Source organism: Podarcis muralis, chromosome 17 (assembly GCF_964188315.1).
Source record: "Podarcis muralis chromosome 17, rPodMur119.hap1.1, whole genome shotgun sequence".
Classification (NCBI taxonomy): domain Eukaryota; kingdom Metazoa; phylum Chordata; class Lepidosauria; order Squamata; family Lacertidae; genus Podarcis; species Podarcis muralis.
This window is the reverse complement of record NC_135671.1, coordinates 8,401,839-8,419,796: the sequence shown is the minus strand read 5'-3', so window position 1 is coordinate 8,419,796 and position 17,958 is coordinate 8,401,839. Positions and strand designations below refer to the sequence as shown.

The following is a 17,958-nucleotide window of genomic DNA, read 5'->3' as shown; positions in this document are numbered from 1 at the left end:
ACCAAAAACCCAGTGCAGGGGAATGGATAAGTGTTGGGAACTGAAGACGTGGGTTTGAATTCATGCTCAGCCCTGAAGAGCCTTATGAAATCTGAGCTACTGAAACACTCTTTCTGGCTTGTTTTGAAGATAAAATAGAGTAACGTGCATATAAGCAAATCAGAGCTACTTGAGAAGGGGAGGATAGTTCAAAAGACAAGCATCCACTCATCAACACAAGATAAAAAAGATGTGCACTTTTATGTAATATTTTATGTACCAATAGAAACTTGACTTGTATTTATTATGTCAACATCAAAACAAAGCTTTATACACTTTGCAGGCTGTTTGGCATAGTTATATGTGTAAGAGTTTGTCTTTGGTCATAGAAATAAACTTATGCAATAATCACATCAAATCCAGATCTTATTAAAATATTGTGGAAATCAGCTTCTCCACTGATCCTTTTACAACAGAGGTAGAGTGGTCGAGTAATCAAACCAAACTATTTGATTCATAATGGAAGGAAGAAAAATAAACAGAAACATATTCCAGCCAAAATCAAGCCCTTTCTAGTTCCACTTATTTAAATGGGAGAGCATAAAGCACATGCTAAAGTCAACAATTTAAGGTGTCTAAAAAGTGCTTAATTTTGGCCAATTAAAGGCCTAAACATTTCTGAATACGAAAAAGGAAAACGTTTGTTATTACTGTATGAAATTGCTATTAGTTGGGCTAAAGCCAGGCAAACTTAAAAACTGAATCTTCCTCTCCTGGAGCAAGACTTGCAAAAAGCAACAGGTAAGTTATGAAATATGAGCAGAATGTAAAGTCGATTTGGCCAATGTTTCACCAAGTCAAGCAAACCCTTATATGCTACAAAAGAAAAGAGATACAGCACATTCAATGGTGTTGTTCAACAGTGTTGCAATCACCTATTTCATATTGAAGGAGGAAAGAACGGCGTTACACCTGTGGACTCAATTCTATGCTTCTAGTTTTGACTTTACATTTTATCGAAAGCCATCTTAACTACCTGGATATTTTATACCAAACCTAGCACAACCAACCAAGGCAGCCATAAAAAAAACCCAACATTAACACCAGTGGTTTTGTGACAAATTTTAAATTCCAGTGAGTTGTTAAACTGGGAAACAGATACCAGTTTTTAAGCTCCTTGGAAGTCTTTTGAAGTCCTAGCGTTCTTGGGTATGGTCCTCAACGCAATGTAACTCAATGTTTAATTTTTATCGTAAGCTTGGCATTAGTGGTACAGGAGCTCCCTCTATTGGGACAGTGGAGGAGACGGTCAGTAACAGCCCACCATGCAATCTTTCATTCACCCGAAGCTCACAACCATCTTGAAGCATACGTATCGCTATGCGCGCAATGTTCTTAGAGTCATCAAGCCCACTGTGAGGCCGTCCATCATAATCCATTCCCAGCTTTTCAAGCATGGTTGAAAGTCGAATTTGGCTTCTTGGAACCTGATAAAGGAAATAAAAGATACTAAAGTAGGAGGAGGTAGGAAAGAGAACCAATATATACATCCACCTACATTATTATTATTGTTGTTGCTATTATTAAATTGCCTATTGCCACAAGCTACATTTGACATACAATGTTAAAATAATCCAAAACAATGTAATAGATAAAAGCCTGTAAATGAACACACAAGGTGAGCATCAATTTACAGGGAGCAAGTAATAAAAAGATGTCAAAAGTTTTTAACTTCCTTAAAATTTATGGGAGAAAAGGGAAATCTTCATGCTACTGAGCAGTCCCATTGCCACATGCAACAAGAATAAGGGCATCAGTTACCCCTTACATGAACAATGGTCTTTTCGATTTTTCTATTTCAGTTGGAAATATACTTAAAAGTATATTGCGGTAATGGCGGCAAGAATTTTAGTGGCAAGAAATTGGAAAAATACTAAAACACCTAATATAGCAGACTGGCAAACATTAATGGTAGAATACTTGCAGCTAGCAAAGGTGACGGGAAGAGTTAGAGGCCAAACAAAACAAAAAGTCCACAAGCAACGGAGAATATTTAAAGAATATCTGAAGAACCATGGTATAAAGGATAATCTCCTGGCAGACTTAGACTGCGCCTTGTAGTATATAAAGGTAATTGACAATTTACGATAAAAATAGAAGAAATAAGTAACTGTGAGGTAAAAGTGTATTTAACAGATAACGTACAATGAGTATGTTTGGAAGTCTTTTTAAAACCTCAACTACTTTTTCTTCTTTATTTTATTTTTTTTCTTTTCTTTCTTTTTTCATAAATTGTAGTGTCATGTGTATTGAGGTATACAAAGTATCTTTGCTTCAGTTGCTATCATTTTCTTTTTTGTTACAAACAAAAACAGAGTGTTGTATAAATGTATATTTTTGACAATAAAAAGAAAGAAAGAATAAGGGCATCTCCTCACTGGACAGAGAATAACACCAGATGGTGCACAAGTAAGATCTCACAATCTTAAATAGCAAGCTGAGCAATACAGTATTTCTCATTTCTAGCTTGTCCCTTCACCAGAATGGATCATAGGTGATAATAATAATAATTTATTATTTATACCCCGCCCATCTGGCTGAGTTTCCCCAGCCACTCTGGGTGTACTGTTTCAGAGGCCTCTTCATTCCTCACACTTCTCTCTTCACGTGCCTGAGCCACACTGATGAAACTTCGAGAAGGGATGAAAGCACTAGCGCAGGGACGGGGAACCTGTACCCTTCCAGTTGTTAAGACTACAGGGTCATGCTGCCTGGGGCTGATGGGCATTAAAGGATGGCTACCCCACCCCGGGACGTGGGTGGCGCTGTGGGTTAAACCACAGAGCCTAGGGCTTGCCGATCAGAAGGTCGGCGGTTCGAATCCCCGCAACGGGGTGAGCGCCCGTTGTTCGGTCCCTGTTCCTGCCCACCTAGCAGTTCGAAAGCAAGTCAAAGTGCAAGTAGATAAATAGGTACTGCTCCAGCGGGAAGGTAAACAGTGTTTCCGTGCGCTGCTCTGGTTTGCCAGAAGCGGCTTAGTCATGCTGGCCACATGACCCGGAAGCTGTACGCCGGCTCCCTCGGCCAATAAAGTGAGATGAGCGCCGCATCCCGAGTCGGTCACGACTGGACCTAATGGTCAGGGGTCCCTTTACCTTTACCCCCACCCCAACTATGCCAGACCTGGAATCAGTCAGTTTTTGCCAGCCTCTTAATCGTCTACCCTACACAGTCTGCAGCACCTCCTGCCTCATCTCTACTGCAACCTGGGAATGCTCCCGTCAAACACTGCTCTTAAGCAACCCAAGTTTAGCCCAGTCATAGTGGCACAGCAAACAAAGGGCTATACGCAACTAAATTCTATTGATAGTAGACCAACTGAAGACAATAGGCCTAAATCAGACATATGCGTTCATTTCAATGGGTCTACTCTGGGTATGACAAATATCAATACAACCCAAAATAACGAAGATTATACCCCTCTCAACCAATTTAGAAGAGCAAAAGGCACAGTGGGCAACAGTTACAGGCTGGGTTGCTGTTTGCTAATGGTTTGGCCACAGGTATACCTCATCTGGAACTCTAGAACAGAGCTTTGACTAAACTAAGTTCTAGCCACCTAGGACTTGATGTATACATTCCCACAAATTTTGAAGCCATGGAGATAGAAATGTGGGGGGTTTTTTTTGGGGGGGGGATTTGAAATATATGCAATACTTATTTTCTGAGAAAGTAATAAACTTACATTTAGAGCGTAAGAACATAAAATACTTCCTAGCTATAATACTGAAAAAGGCATATTTTTGTTTTTGCAGAGAGGAAAAAATATTGAAAACACAAATCATCATCATTACAGGAAACAAAAGTTATCCCTACAGGCAGCATTATCCAGAAACAGAGAAAACAAAAACAAAAAACCTGCTCCCTCTTTTAAACAAACTTCAATTCTCTAAACAAGAAATGATGTATGTCAGATCATATTGATAATATAAGTCTACAGTATACTTAAATTATAAATACCTAGCACTGAGTTTTGGGCAATGCAAGTGACAGACACACAAACCTTGTAGAAGTTCCCATAGGATTTGCGAATATTGATCCACTTCTTAGCAAAAGAAGGATATTTCAGACGGCTAATGCGACACTGGATATTCAAAAATTTACTCATATCCCAAGATCTTAAAAAAAGAAAAAATATGCATAGTATCTTAAGAGTGAGTTAGGTGTCCCTTTCATGCTAATAGGACCAACACACGAGGATCTCCCTTGTGTCTCTGATTACATGAACTTTGGAGGTCATCTTCTGGGCACCCCCACCTTCAGACAGCCTGGAGAGGTGGCAACCAGTCTTCTCCCCTTTCCTTTTATAGAAGGTTGGGGAAACCCCTAGAACAGATTTAGTGGGTATGCAGGGGGAGAGTATTCCACTGCACAAGGATAAATCCTTGCACTGGCAAAACTCCTTTTAACCAATGAGTTTTGAGGCCAGGTAAAAACAATTCTATTTGCCTGATCTTTTAATTTAACAGTGAGATAAAAATTGCATTTATGCGCTGATGTTTTATGTGACTCTGCTGGATTTTTAAAATTTCTGTCACTGTATTAATTAACTTTGTTTTTGTAACTGTGCAATGGTGTTTTACATTACTTTATATAGAATCAGTCTTGTTAGAATTAAAGAGGTGGGACTCAAATAGCAAGATTGCAACTTTTATGCAGAAGTGTTGTTGTTGTTTTTTTGCTATCCTAATTATGGGTAGGAACATAATTCTGGATATGGAGAGGAACATAATGCAGCATGGTTGTGACCAGCACACTAGCTGTAAGAACCACTTGGATTAAATACTTACATATGAATACTAACATGCTTGAAATAGTTACACATATTATCCCCACTGAATTCAACTTTGTTTGGGAGTCCTTTTATAGAACTATTAATCATGACATGCTATTCAGATAAAAATGCAAAAATTATTACCTGAATAATTTAAGTTACCTGAATAATTCCAAAAATGCAACATAAAAAATAGTAGAGTTAATACTATCAATTTGGCTTGATTTTTACAATATATGTTTCTTGATTGGAAATTACTGGTTTTGCAATGTTAAAAATATTATTTTTAAGCAACTGAATACATACCCATCAGTTAATATGGAATAGCTATATTTGCTTCCCAGTTCTTTCTGTTTCATCCAGTCCACAGCATGTTGCAGAACCTTTGGAAATTCATCTGCTTTATCTACAAGGTCCTGAAAATATGTAACAACAGCAAAGAGCAAAAATAAAAATATTGTACAAGATATGATCTAAAAAAACATTGTGCAAGAAACTGTGAAAAGCAAGATTAACACAAATTGGGACTTGGATAAGATAAATCTTTAAAAGCTTGCTAGCAAGTCTACAACAGATTTCCAAAAAACAAAACGTAACTAAAAACGTTATTGTTTTCTATTGCATTCAGTGGATAGTAACTACCACTCCCTGCACAACAGACTGATAACATTAGATGGAGCTGCATTCCTAACACTTATACTGGAAAAACAAACTTTAAATCAATCCATCAACATAATCCCCATAGAATTTAAAATAGTAGCACAATCTGAATACACCTGCTTATAGCTGGAGCAATACATTTCCCTTTTGATCTCCCAGAACAATGCTCTTTAACTTTCTTTTAAACCTCTGTTTGCCTGCCTAGAAACTATTATACACCTGCTGATTAATTCTAGAATATACTGTCTAGAATATACTGAACACCATCCAGGGACAGTTTCCAGCACATTGTGTGGGAAAATTCAGAATGATACAATATCATTCAAGCTACCTTTTAGGGAATCCTATCTTCCATCAACGATCTTATTGAGAAATCCCTGATAAGCACCTGAAGGAGCTTTAGGAATCCCAAGAACACAGGCTGAAAATCATGGACACATAACTAATGTACTTGAAATATTGATTTTAGAAATGTTAATCTGGAAAGAGGAAAGGAAGGGGGACATTGTTGTCCTAAGCACACTTAATTAATCATCAACATACCCAATAAATATGCTTGGAACTAGGAGCCAAGACTATTATAACAAGCACTTGCTTCATTTACACTCATAACTGTGGTCAGCTGCCAAGAATGTTACCTGAGAGATTCCTGTCAAATTAATGCAGAATTCTGAAAGCTGAGGATTAATCTCTGGTTTCACATACTGTTGAAATGTGTCCTCCTATAATATTAAAACATAGTTCACTTGGCAACAATGCAGAAGAATCACAGAAAATGTATAATGTTTTAGAAGAAAAGAGTAATAATTAAGGTATTAACTAGCATGCAAGCAGTCAACATCCAAGCTTTTTTATATTTGAACATAAGCAGTGAAATGGCAACATTTTATGAAAGAGAAAACCTGACACTCATCTTCTTATGGACAGGGACATTCTCACAGCCTCCACTTTGGGTATCTTTGCCAGCTGATATGTAGTGCCGAGACCTTTTTAACATACAGGAGCTGTTAAAGAACTATGGACACACCATCAGAGCCACTGAACACTTGTACAAATGTGATTTTTTGCACTATCGAGGGCAAACTTATGTTTCATATGTGTAAGATCAACAGATCTTTGAAAAATGAAAAGCAGTCCCAGGAAGCTGCAGTTTTTAATATAGGAGTGGCAGAGTAATAACTTAACATTTTTCTTACTGGCTGCTTTTCCACTAAAAAAACATTCTTCCCCTATCCAAACTGCTTTTCCTTCTGAAGGTTCTAGTTACCTTTGTTGCAGGAACAAACAAGTGATTACTTTTAAATTCCTGTAAAAAAGCTTTTAAACTGAAAGCTGAACACAAACTAAAAGTTCTTTTTAAGAGGTTAAACAATATCTGTAAGAAAAGGATATACAGTGGTACCCCAGGTAATCTTCGGGTTGCGAATGCGGCAAACCCAGAAGTGTATACTTCCTGTTTCGTCACACGCACATGCGCAGAAGTGATCTACACATTGCGTGTGTGTGCTGAAATGCTCAATTGCGCTGCGCACGTGCCCAGAAGGGCGCCTCCGGTTACGGACTTTTTGGGATACGGCCGGGCCTCCGGAACAGATCCCATCTGTAACCAGGGGTACCACTGTATTGCCCAAATTCTCTTTTACAAAACACACTGTATCTAATGTTTGCTACCCATAAAAAAGTAAGAAGAAACAGGGCCACTTACAATTTCTAATGTCCGAGTGTTTAACAAGACAATAGGAAATTCAATGATTTCATGTGTACATTCAGGAGGATTTCCTTCTTCACAAGTTGCTTCAAAGTCAATAACACAGATGTAATCGTAGTAATTATCTGCATTCATAGTCTGGTTTTGCATTAACTTTTCTTTCTTATAGTAGTTTTTCAGTCTCTTTTTCAAAACATCTTTCACTCCTCTGCCAAAGGGGAAAAAATATATCAGTGCTTGACCATCACCTAAGGTTTATTTAGCACAGTGCTGAGTGTAGAAATGCTATTTGTTGGTTGGCTCCCTCTGCAAACTTTAGCCCTGCCTCTTGTAAATGCCAATGCCTAAAAGAAATTACAATGAGCTGTTCTGATCCACAGGCCACACAAAGCAGTTGCTCCTACAGTGCAGTCTTCTCTTGAGAAAGGAATAACCACCTTAAAGCAAGTCCAAAAATCTTTCTAGAAGAATCAGAAAAATTGCAAGTCTTAGAAAATGGAAAGACCACCTTATTCAGAGTTACCCCAGTTCTTTACAAAGGAAGTCAGCAGTGAAATGGAAACACTTAAAAAAAAAAAATCATTTGATTCATGATTCATATAAGCTTAAGCATATCCAGGCAAGATGCAGTGATAGATGATAGGACAGGAATTAATCGCAAAACAGAAATAGTACCAATTATGTACACAGCTAAGAAGTTTATTTCAGCTAATCATAGCTCATTAACCAATTTAGGGTTTGGCTATAATGCTAAACCACCAATCCCATCCTAGTGCCCCCCAGATCCTTTGGACTACAGCTCCCATCAGCTCCAGCTAGCATGGGTAGTATAGCGGAGGAGCGTGTAATTCTGAGGCTTGTACACACAACGGTAAACTGTTTATCATTACATCCAAACCATCCTATTGAGTTTCTTCCTAGCTGTCATTCTCCCTTCAATTCCCTTTTCTTACCAGGTTAACCTTTTAGAAAGGCTATATGGAACTTCTCTTACATATACAGACTTATAACTTATATTGCAAACTTTGGAATTACAAATTATGCAACAAGTCATGTGTTCAGAAATTACATTACTGGTAGCAGATGTAACTATCGAATCCTCAGTTTCTCCACAAGTCTTCAGTTCCATTCCATTTATAATGTACTCTAAATAACTAACAAATGACAAACTTTCCCTCTAATTTCACTTACTCTTCAGGCTGTAAAAAGCTTGTAAGAATAGGGATGCATAATAGTGACCATACCGGTCTCATTCCAGCCCTGCTCAGGGAAGTTTTTAATGGTTGATGTTTTGTTTTGTTTTTAAATACAGTCGTACCTCGGAAGTCGAATGGAATCCGTTCTGGAAGTCCATTCAACTTCTGAAATGTTTGGAAACCAAAGCACGGCCTCTGATTGGCTGCAGGAAGCTCCTACAGCCAATCAGAAGCCCCGTCAGATGTTCAGCTTCCAAAAGAACGTTTGAAAACTGAAACACTCACTTCCGGTTTTCAATTGTTTGGGAGCCAGAACGTTTGACTCCCAAGGCGTTCAGGAGCAGAGGTCTGACTGTATTTTGTTAGAAGCCACCCACATTGGCTAGGCCTAGGGCAACCCAGTCAGATGAACGTCATATGAATAATAAAATTATTATTATTTACATATAAAATCAGAAATGCATAAGTATCCTCAAAAAAGACAAACACCTGACAAATGCTTACCTGGTGTCAAGCTTGAATTCAGCAAGTTTAGCTCTAAGTTCATCTCGGCTCATTCTGTTGATATGGCCATTCGTCAGAGAAATCTCTTTGTAAACTGGGTCGCTGAAGTCACTTGAACCAGACATGGTTTTCTTTTCTTGACAATAATATATATAATGCCGCTTACTCTGGAAGGCTATGTGATAATGATACAAAACAATCAAGTTTTTATCAGTCGACCTCAACTTCCAAAGCTTAAAATAAGTATTTTATTCAACACATTCCTGCTGATTTGCTGATCCATATATATAAACTAATAACACTTTTTACCTGATCCAGGGCATTATATAAAGAAAACCCCAGAGTTGTAATAGTCTGGAACCTCTCTCCCCCTCATAGATATGTAACTTTTGAAATCATTTTTCTTTTATGAATGAAATGATGGTCAATATTGCTTTGTGGGTCCGATTTAGTCTGCCAGTCAATGGTCTGAGATCTGCTGGGGAGTTCTTGCTGATAGTTCCACTGTGGCTGGTGCCGCAATATCATAGCAGAACCTTCTTGGTCACAGTACCCGAACTGTTGAATTTCTTTCTAGTGGATACCTCTTATCCCATCAATATATTTTCACCACTGGCTGAACCTGTTCCAGCTGGCTTTTGAGGGATCAATCGTCATTATTTTACTAATAATAATAATAATAATAATAATAATAATAATTTATTATTTGTACCCCGCCCATCTGGCTGGGTTTCCCCAGCCACTCTGGGCGGCTTCCAACAAAGATGAAAGATACACTAAAATGTCACATATTAAAAACTTCCCTGAACAGGGCTGCCTTCAGATGTCTTCTGAATGTCAGGTAGATGTTTATCGCTTTGACATCTGATGGGAGGGCATTCCACAGGGCGGGCGCCACTACCGAGAAGGCCCTCTGCCTGGTTCCCTGTAACTTGGCCTCTCGCAGTGAGGGAACCGCCAGAAGGCCCTCGGAGCTGGACCTCAGTGTCCGGGCAGAACGATGGGGGAGGAGATGCTCCTTCAGATATACTGGACCAAGGCCGTTTAGGGCTTTAAAGGGGCTTTCTGTTCTCATCCTGAAGAAAAGTTCTTAACCTGAAGCACTATTTCTGGGTTAGAGTCTGAAACCTGAAGCGTATGTAACCTGAAGCGTATGTAACCTGAAGCGTATGTAACCTGGGGTACCACTGTACTAAGATTGGTTTAAATACGGCTGAGATTTATGTTTAAAAAATCTTTTGGAAAATTAATTTTAAAAAATTTTTTGGGGGGGGGAATAATAAAGAGACCATTCAACAAAATGGTGTTTGTGTGTGTGCTACCAAAAAAAAACAACCTTGTCACACACAAGCAGCACCAGAGTCTACAATAAACATGCACGCTGCTCCACCCACTTCACCTCATATTTGTTTACCCTCCAGCTGTGGCATTTTGGCGGACTTCATAACGGTGCTGCTCTCACGCGTATTAATGGAAGCACAACCCTTTCAAATGTGTCGTGGGAGTGGTTATTGGTTTGTTTTTATTATCTATTTTGTGTGGGGGGGTTTTCCTACGGCATTTTTATGTTGTGAACCGCTCTGAGGAGAATAATAATAATAATAATAATGTGAAGCACCACAAGTCTGGCCCGGGGTGGCGGTGATTTGAGACCGTTAAACAGGACCGTTCTCCTCCCCTCCCCCCCCCTCGCGCGCGAGCGCCATTCCTCCTTCAAACGGCTAATGCCGCCTCACGTGACTTTCGCCGGGAGCGAGCTGGACCAATGACGTCACAGTGGGGAGGAGGAGGAGGAGGGAGGGCGATTCCCATTCTGAAGCCTCTCCGCGGCAACGCTCACCCGCAAGCCGGCTTCTGTCACTCCTCTGTTCTCTTCTAGCGCTAGCGGCTGGTGCTGCTGCGACGTCGGCACGTTCGCGTTCCGCCGCTCCCTTCTCTTCCGCTGTAGAGCGGCAGGCGCGGGCGGGCGCCAGCAGATCAAAAGCAGCAGCAGCGTCACAAAAGGGGGCGGGATGAGTGACGCAAGCTGGCCGGAGAGCCTCTGCTCGCACGGCTCCGCCCACCTGACCCTGACGATTGACGCGTAGGCGGGACCTAGGATAGGAACGCCCCTCCCCTGATCTTAACAACTCTTAAGACTGAGAGGGCCTGGAGGAGGAAGTGCGCGTGCGCGCCGCCGCTGCCGCGCGTCTTTGTCCGGCGCCCCGCCTCTCTTTTCCTCCCGCCCATTTCAGAACGGAAAGCGCCCGTTTGGCGGCTCCTCCTCCAATCCGCGGCCCGTCTAGTGTCACGTGGAGAACTCCCGCTCTCAGTGTTTAGGCAATGCGCTTCGACGTCAGGGGGCGTGGCCTTCCTCTCAGACTCCCGCTCTGCCCCGCCCTCTGCCCGGGCTCGGATTTAGAGTGGTTGCAGGCATTTCCCCCGCACAGGGCGCAAAATAATAATGTATCAATGGCAATATCAATAAAACCAATATTTATACGAAAATACCCATTAAAATATATACATCGAATATATCTTTATTAATTTTACTTCCTTTCTAAAACTTGGTGTCCAAAATCCTTAATATCAGCAAGTAAAGTCATACCTAGGGTTACTGAAATATACTCAAGAGTGGATTTCATGCTCTTTATTCAGCTCATAGTAGTTAGTGAGGAGGAATGAATGTTCCCCCAGAATGTCTGCTTTATATACATTATTTACACAATGGGCTGCACATGATTGGCTAATTACGGGATTCTCCTGTAGGCCAATCAGGTTGTGAATTCACTTTCATCTGGAGCTGGATTGGGTGTCTCCTGCGGACCAATCATACTGCTGCATTGCTCTAGGACCAATCAGACTGCTGCATTCTGAATCCTATTGTTCTAGGACCAATCAGACTGCTGCATTTTGGATCCTATTCAACTCAGTACATAACAGTTACAGACACTTCAGGTTACGTGATTTTGTGTTGCGCACTGCGTCGAACCTGGAAGTACCAGAACGGGTTACTTTCAGGTTTCGGTGCTTGAGCAGAAGCACTAAATTGTGCTTTGCCCATGCACAGAAGCGCCAAATTGTGACCCGTGTGTGCGCAGACGCGATGCTGCAGGTTGCAAACACTGTGGGTTGCGAACGTGCTTCTCGCACGGATCACGTTCACATCCTGAGCATCCACTGTATGAAGACCAATCAGAACTGTTTGTTTACATTTCTTACGTGATGTCAATACTCCTCTAGCACTGTCATGCTGTCCACGCAAACGGGTTGCTGATCTTTTGTGTACAAACTTCAGAAAACCTATAGCTACCTAGGAGAGCTTTCCAAGTATGGCACGGACTTCTTTTTTATCTCCATTTTTAATAAACGTGGTAATATCAAATATAGTTTCTATTTCATCATATTCTCATAATTATAGTAGGGTACAAAGTGAGAATCTGGAAATGTCATCTTTCCTTGTGTAGCTTGCGTCTTTGGTTTTTGCACTGGTAAGCAATGGACTTTTGGTAGCTGTAGTGGTTAAACCGTTTCCACTTTGGAGTGCTGCATATCCTGGATGATCTTTTTCGCCCTGTCTCTTCACCTGTTGAGAAGTTACATAATTTGTTATGACTTCCTTGAAAATAAGCATGTCCACTGATCTGCTCTTTAACAGATCCATTCAATTTAAATAAATGCATGTTACCATGTTGATATTTATCAACCAAGAATTTTTGCATTGCTGGACATTAACATCCTCTAGCAGTTGGAAGACTGCTTCGAATAAGTGGGTGAATGTAGGTATTTTTCTTAATATATCAATGATGCTCACCTCCTTTTGATAGTTCCTTTGGAGCATGGGTAGGCAAACTAAGGCCTGGGGCCCAGATCTGGCCCAATCACCTCCTAAATCCGGCCTGTGGACGGTCCAGGAATCAGCGTGTTTTTAGTAAAATGTGTCCTTTTATTTAAAATGCACCTCTGGGTTATTTGTGGGGCCTGACTGGTGTTTTTACAAGAGTAGAATGTGTGCTTTTATTTAAAATGAATCTCTGGGTTATTTGTGGGGCATAGGAATTTGTTCATTCCCCAAATATAGTCCGGCCTCCCACAAGGTCTGAGGGACAGTGGACCGGCCCCCTGCTGAAAAATTTGCTAACCCCTGCTTTGGTGAAAGTGGTTTCCTGCAGGCAGGCTGTGGCTTTGTGCCTGCATTGGAAAAATCCTTAAGGAAAATCAGTGTTTTAAAACATAATGGCTAAGCCACAGCACCGTGAGCCGTATCTGACACCCTTGGAGTGTTTTGTGGCCTCCAAGTCCTTTTTCCTAATTTGAAAGGATCTTTCAGTTTGGTTGGTTGGTTGGTTGGTTGGTTGGTTGGTTGGTTGGTTGAAGATATTGACTGATTCTATAGGTCCCCTGCTGTAATACCATGGGGACAGTTTTTTGTGATTCCCCAAGGGCAGCTATGGTTTTCCCAGTAGTGATGTATGGAAGTGAAAGCTGGACCATCAAGAAGGCTGATCGTCGAAGAATTGATGCTTTTGAATTATGGTGCTGGAGGAGACTCTTGAGAGTCCCATGGACTGCAAGAAAATCAAACCTATCCATTCTGAAGGAAATCAGCCCTGAGTGCTCACTGGAAGGACAGATCCTGAAGCTGAGGCTCCAATACTTTGGCCACCTCATGAGAAGAGAAGACCCCCTGGAGAAGACCCTGATGTTGGGAAAGATGGAGAGCACAAGGAGAAGGGGACGACAGAGGATGAGATGGTTGGGCAGTGTTCTCAAAGCTACCAACATGAGTTTGACCAAACTGTGGGAGGCAGTGGAAGACAGGAGTGCCTGGCGTGCTCTGGTCCATGGGGGTCACAAAGAGTCGGACATGACTAAACGACTATACAGCAACAACAAGGGCCCCTCCAAAATGTTGTAATTTTAAAAATAATATGTAGACTTTGCTGCGATTTCAAGAGGTGTTTTCCCTGACTAGTCAAGGTTCCACACATCCTCCCATTTTCAGATTTTAATATGCATTGCTGGCTGCTCCTGCGGACGCTATGACAAAAGGTTTTTGTGTCACCACCTTGTCTCACCAAAATGTGTCCTATAAAAAGAAAGTTTTTGCCACATCAACTTTGAGATGCAGCCTTCAGTGAGGTCACCATGGGCCAATTTGTCCCCCCAAAGTAATGTACAACGTAATAATAAAATAGTACGGTAAATAAAAGATAAAATGGTCAAAGAATAGGAATTTTAAGGCAGTGCTAAAACACGGTGGGGAGTGTTTTTCAGCTCAGTAGGTCACATTCCCTTGTGGGTTACCTTCTGCCAGTGGTGTCTGGGGTCAGAGGCAACAGAACTGAGAAGATAAAGTCTAGCCATGCAAAAGCCAGAGGTTTTTACGCATATGTGCATGAACACACACCAAAAAAATCCTCCAGGCTAACAGGATACATACAAGACGCATTCCAGCCAGGTAAAAGCCCCCAAGGAGGACGTAGAATCAGGTCAACAAGTACAGTAGTGGGTGACTGGGGCTTATGGGGAGAAAAGGTATTAAGATATGGGGAAATGGGGCATGGCCCAGGGATAATCTTGAGCGTCACTTTTGGCTCCTGGGCCTGAGGATCCCCACTTTGTAGTGCGTTAACTAGATAACAACAAACTAGCAAACTGGCCTGTGTTTGTTTTGTGTGTGTGTGTGTGTGTGTGTTTTCACTTTGCTTCATCAGATTTATTAAGTGTTATCCTCAGTTGGCTGGTGTGTGTATGAAATATTAAACAGAGAAAGTATAAACATAGGTGAAATGGCTGTGGAATGCAAAGAGAGTCTGAAACAATTTATGTACATTTTAAAATGAGCATATTCAGGCCGCTTCCTGCTCTTAATATTTCCCCCCTTCTTGCCACCAGAGGGCAAGCAATGCAGCACATTCCGGGTATGAAGAATTGCTCATGCATTACTGTACTTCTTAACATTTATAATAAAAGGGTTTCAAAGGAAATGTGAAACCAATCATTTTTCTTCTTGTTACCGGAAAAATCCGAGGGCTCCCTTGGACAAAACAAAGACACCAACCAGGATAACTTGGAGCAAAACAGCAGCCTGTAGGCTTGGCCTTTATTGAACTGATGCATCAGGGTGTTCCCCTCACTTGCAGGTGAGAGGAAAGACCCAGAAAAATAGTGTGCCAGGTCTTATAAAAACTTTTGAAATTCCCCTCCTCTAGGTCAAGCCCACCCCCCAGAAACATCATGCATATATTACAGAAAGGAGGGGTTGAGGGAGGAGTTGGTGGTAACCTGAGTATCTTGTCACCTGGCTGGTTCCTCCTTTCCCCCCCTCCCCATGAGTCACTTCCAGGAGACAAAGGGGAGTTTGCAGTTTCCTGCCCCCTGAGGGAAGATCTGATCATTGTCCTTTGTTTCAGTCCATGCTGAATCCACTCCCATATGCAAGTTCTTTGTGATCTTGATTGCCTTCTGTCTGGGATCATCTGGGCAGGGCTCCTGCAGATGTGCTGAGATGGTGGAGGGATTATGGCTGACCAGGACTAAGCCACCCCCCTTTGTTAGTTCTTGTCATATGGAGTAAAATAAAAATGGAACAGTGCAAATCCGATGTATGGTTGATTTTCTATGAATTTATAACAGAAATGTGGTGTATGTAGTGTGTGAGTGTGTGTGTGTATGAAGTTTGTACAAGCAGAATGATTGGGGTGGGGGGGAGGTTCCTGCTACATTCTCAAAGAGTGCCACTTACTTCTGAGTGCTGAGTGAAACATCTGGTTTTGGCTTCAGGGTGGCAGCATAAGTATCTGCAGAAAACGTGAACACGGAGCATAGATGTTGTATTTAGTCTGCAGTGTCATTTAATGCCTCGCTGTCCTAGTTTTCCTCTGTACGTTCTAGTGGTAACTTGGTGTGGCACCATTCTCTGAACTGAAGGGAAGGGCATCATAGGCTCTGCCACCAACCTGAGGACCAAGAGACAGCAACCCGGCTCTCAAAGGAGAACTTTGTGGCAATATGGAGACCAACATGGCCCCCATCTGTAGGCTAGAAAAGGAGCAGATGCAAGGAACGCCCTTCTCCCTTCCAGAAAGTACACTGGCTTCCAGCTGCCAGTTGCTCTGAGACTGCAAAACTGAAGAGAAGCCATCAGTCAGGAAGCTAGTAAGAACTGCTGGATTGTGTGTGTGCTTAAAAGAGAGGGAGGCCCACACGTCCAGGACAGATGATACTGCTGAGATGATGTAACTTCAATAATTAGTGCCTGGACTCATTTACTTCCCTCTTCCCTCCCTATTCTTGTCTCCTCTAGTCTCTCCTTGACTTTTAGATCGAGTGCCTGCAGGCAGGGACTGTCCTGTCCTTTAATTTCCGTACAGCACCTATAAATATTTAGGTGCTTCGTAAGTGACAAACGACAGCAACTTATCCATTAAGACACTCATTTCAAAGCACTTTTTCATCAAGTGCCATTTTTGTCTGGGGCGAAATATTTCCCAGGCACAACAAGCAGACCGCTTACCTCTGGCGATAGGAGTCGACCTTGAAAGATAGTGGCATACAGTGTGTTTGATCTCCTTTGGGATGCCATTGAATGGATGTGTCGACTCCAAATCCAACCTGTCCCTGAGCTCCTGAAGAAATAGGCATGGTTTCCTCATTGGAGATGGTAAAGAAACAGAAATGTCTCAGCTAGATCTGTCCATACCAAATACCTTGACGTTTTCTAATTTTTCTTCCTGTTGCTCTTTCCGCACTCTTTGGAATTGTCAAGTAGAGTTTAGAGTTTATCTTTCTTCTGGCTCCAGTGCCTGCTTGTGGCCTTGTTTGTTGTGGTAGCCAAGGAAACAGTGACTCGCTTGCAAGCAACACACAGACACACAGACACACAGACAGACAGACAGACAGACAGACAGATACACACACACACACACACACACACACACACACACACACACACACTGCAAGCGTTTTTCAGTCCAAAAAGCTTCAGCTACCAAGGAAGCTAAATCCGTTATTTTAACTCTTCTAAACTTCACTGCACAGAAGGAAATCCTGTTTTCGTTTTATTTTTCGTTCTCAAGAGATAATGTCCTATGGGAATCCCCGTTACATTTGCTCATGTGCGTTCCTAAAACAGTCCATGGCAGTGGCAAATCAGGAAGATAATAGCACTTCTTTGATTGGCTAATCTGTCTCTGCATCTGCTTGTAATTGCAGAGCGCGAGTTAAGAAATAAAGCGCATTCTTGACATTACACAAGGAATGGAATCCACTGATAATGGTGCCCATAGCAACAAGTATAGGCAAACTCATCTCTCCTCCCCTCCCCACCCAGCGGCCCGTATTTTATTTCTTTAAACACTTCGGTCCCTTGCAGGCATTGTGTAGAAGATCGTATCTCCCTTCACAAGTAGTTATTAGAGCCAGTTTATGCAAGCAGAATCAAATCCTGTTCTGTGTAGCATGTAGGCGGCAGAGGTGCCCACGAGGGGAATTGTGTGTTGGAATAAACCCCCTTCCCAAACTTGCCAGTGGGAAAGGGAGAAGGCTAATCATCCATCACCTGATAAGATATTAAGCTTCCACTGGAAAATGTTTACTACACCACCATTACAGCAGTAGGTGAGTGGAAGGCTTTAGGTAACCTTTATGCATGTGAATGTATCCTGGCTTTGGAAAACCCACAGCTGCAGGAACCAACTTTCCCCACCCTTCTAGGAACAACACTGCTACAACTGTCAGTTGTCCTGAAAAGACAAGGGGAAATAACCATTTGTTTCACCACTACCGCCACTATCTAGTTGCCAGGTGTTATGTACTGAAGTTCTCACCCTGGGCCAGCAGGGGGATAATGTAGATAGTTCAGGTCCACATATGCAAATAAGGGATCAAAAGTGACGTTCAGTGATTGGCTAGTTACAGAAAATGGTTACAGTTGCGTTGTAGTAAAGGTAAAGGTACCCCTGCCCATACGGGCCAGTCTTGACAGACTCTAGGGTTGTGCGCCCATCTCACTTAAGAGGCCGGGGGCCAGCGCTGTCCGGAGACACTTCCGGGTCACGTGGCCAGCGTGACAAAGCTGCATCTGGTGAGCCAGC

The 17,958-nt window shown here is 41.9% G+C and overlaps 1 protein-coding gene and 1 long non-coding RNA gene across 4 annotated transcripts; both read right to left on the bottom strand.

Moving 5' to 3' along the window:
• Positions 1-221: 221 nt before the first annotated feature.
• Positions 222-10,934, bottom strand: ERI1 (exoribonuclease 1). Of its 3 annotated transcripts, none has more exons than XM_077921048.1 (7): positions 10,722-10,934; positions 8,882-9,056; positions 7,179-7,389; positions 6,112-6,195; positions 5,120-5,229; positions 4,043-4,157; positions 222-1,466 (listed from the first exon to the last, which is right to left on the bottom strand). In XM_077921048.1, the coding sequence occupies exons 2-7, from the start codon at positions 9,004-9,006 to the stop codon at positions 1,227-1,229; spliced, it is 885 nt and encodes a 294-aa protein (XP_077777174.1). In that variant the 5' UTR covers positions 9,007-9,056; positions 10,722-10,934; the 3' UTR covers positions 222-1,226. The 3 variants fall into 3 exon arrangements, with proteins under 3 accessions (XP_077777174.1, XP_077777173.1, XP_077777172.1); XM_077921047.1 differs by lacking the exon at positions 10,722-10,934 and adding an exon at positions 10,500-10,628; XM_077921046.1 differs by lacking the exon at positions 10,722-10,934 and adding an exon at positions 10,296-10,415.
• Positions 10,935-12,203: 1,269 nt separating this feature from the next.
• Positions 12,204-16,739, bottom strand: LOC144325972 (uncharacterized). The gene is made up of 3 exons (XR_013391144.1): positions 16,380-16,739; positions 15,609-15,663; positions 12,204-12,446 (listed from the first exon to the last, which is right to left on the bottom strand). It is a non-coding gene; the product is annotated as an uncharacterized LOC144325972 (long non-coding RNA).
• Positions 16,740-17,958: the final 1,219 nt, after the last annotated feature.

Excerpts from the sequence above, each read along its gene's own strand:
- ERI1 (XM_077921046.1), bottom strand. The coding sequence starts at position 10,326 with ATGAAGTCCGCCAAAATGCCACAGCTGGAGG. Across the intron at positions 6,196-7,178 it reads ACACTCGGACATTAGAAATT|GAGGACACATTTCAACAGTA; the intron begins GTAAGTGGCCCT and ends TTAATATTATAG. Across the intron at positions 4,158-5,119 it reads TATTCCATATTAACTGATGG|ATCTTGGGATATGAGTAAAT; the intron begins GTATGTATTCAG and ends TCTTTTTTTAAG.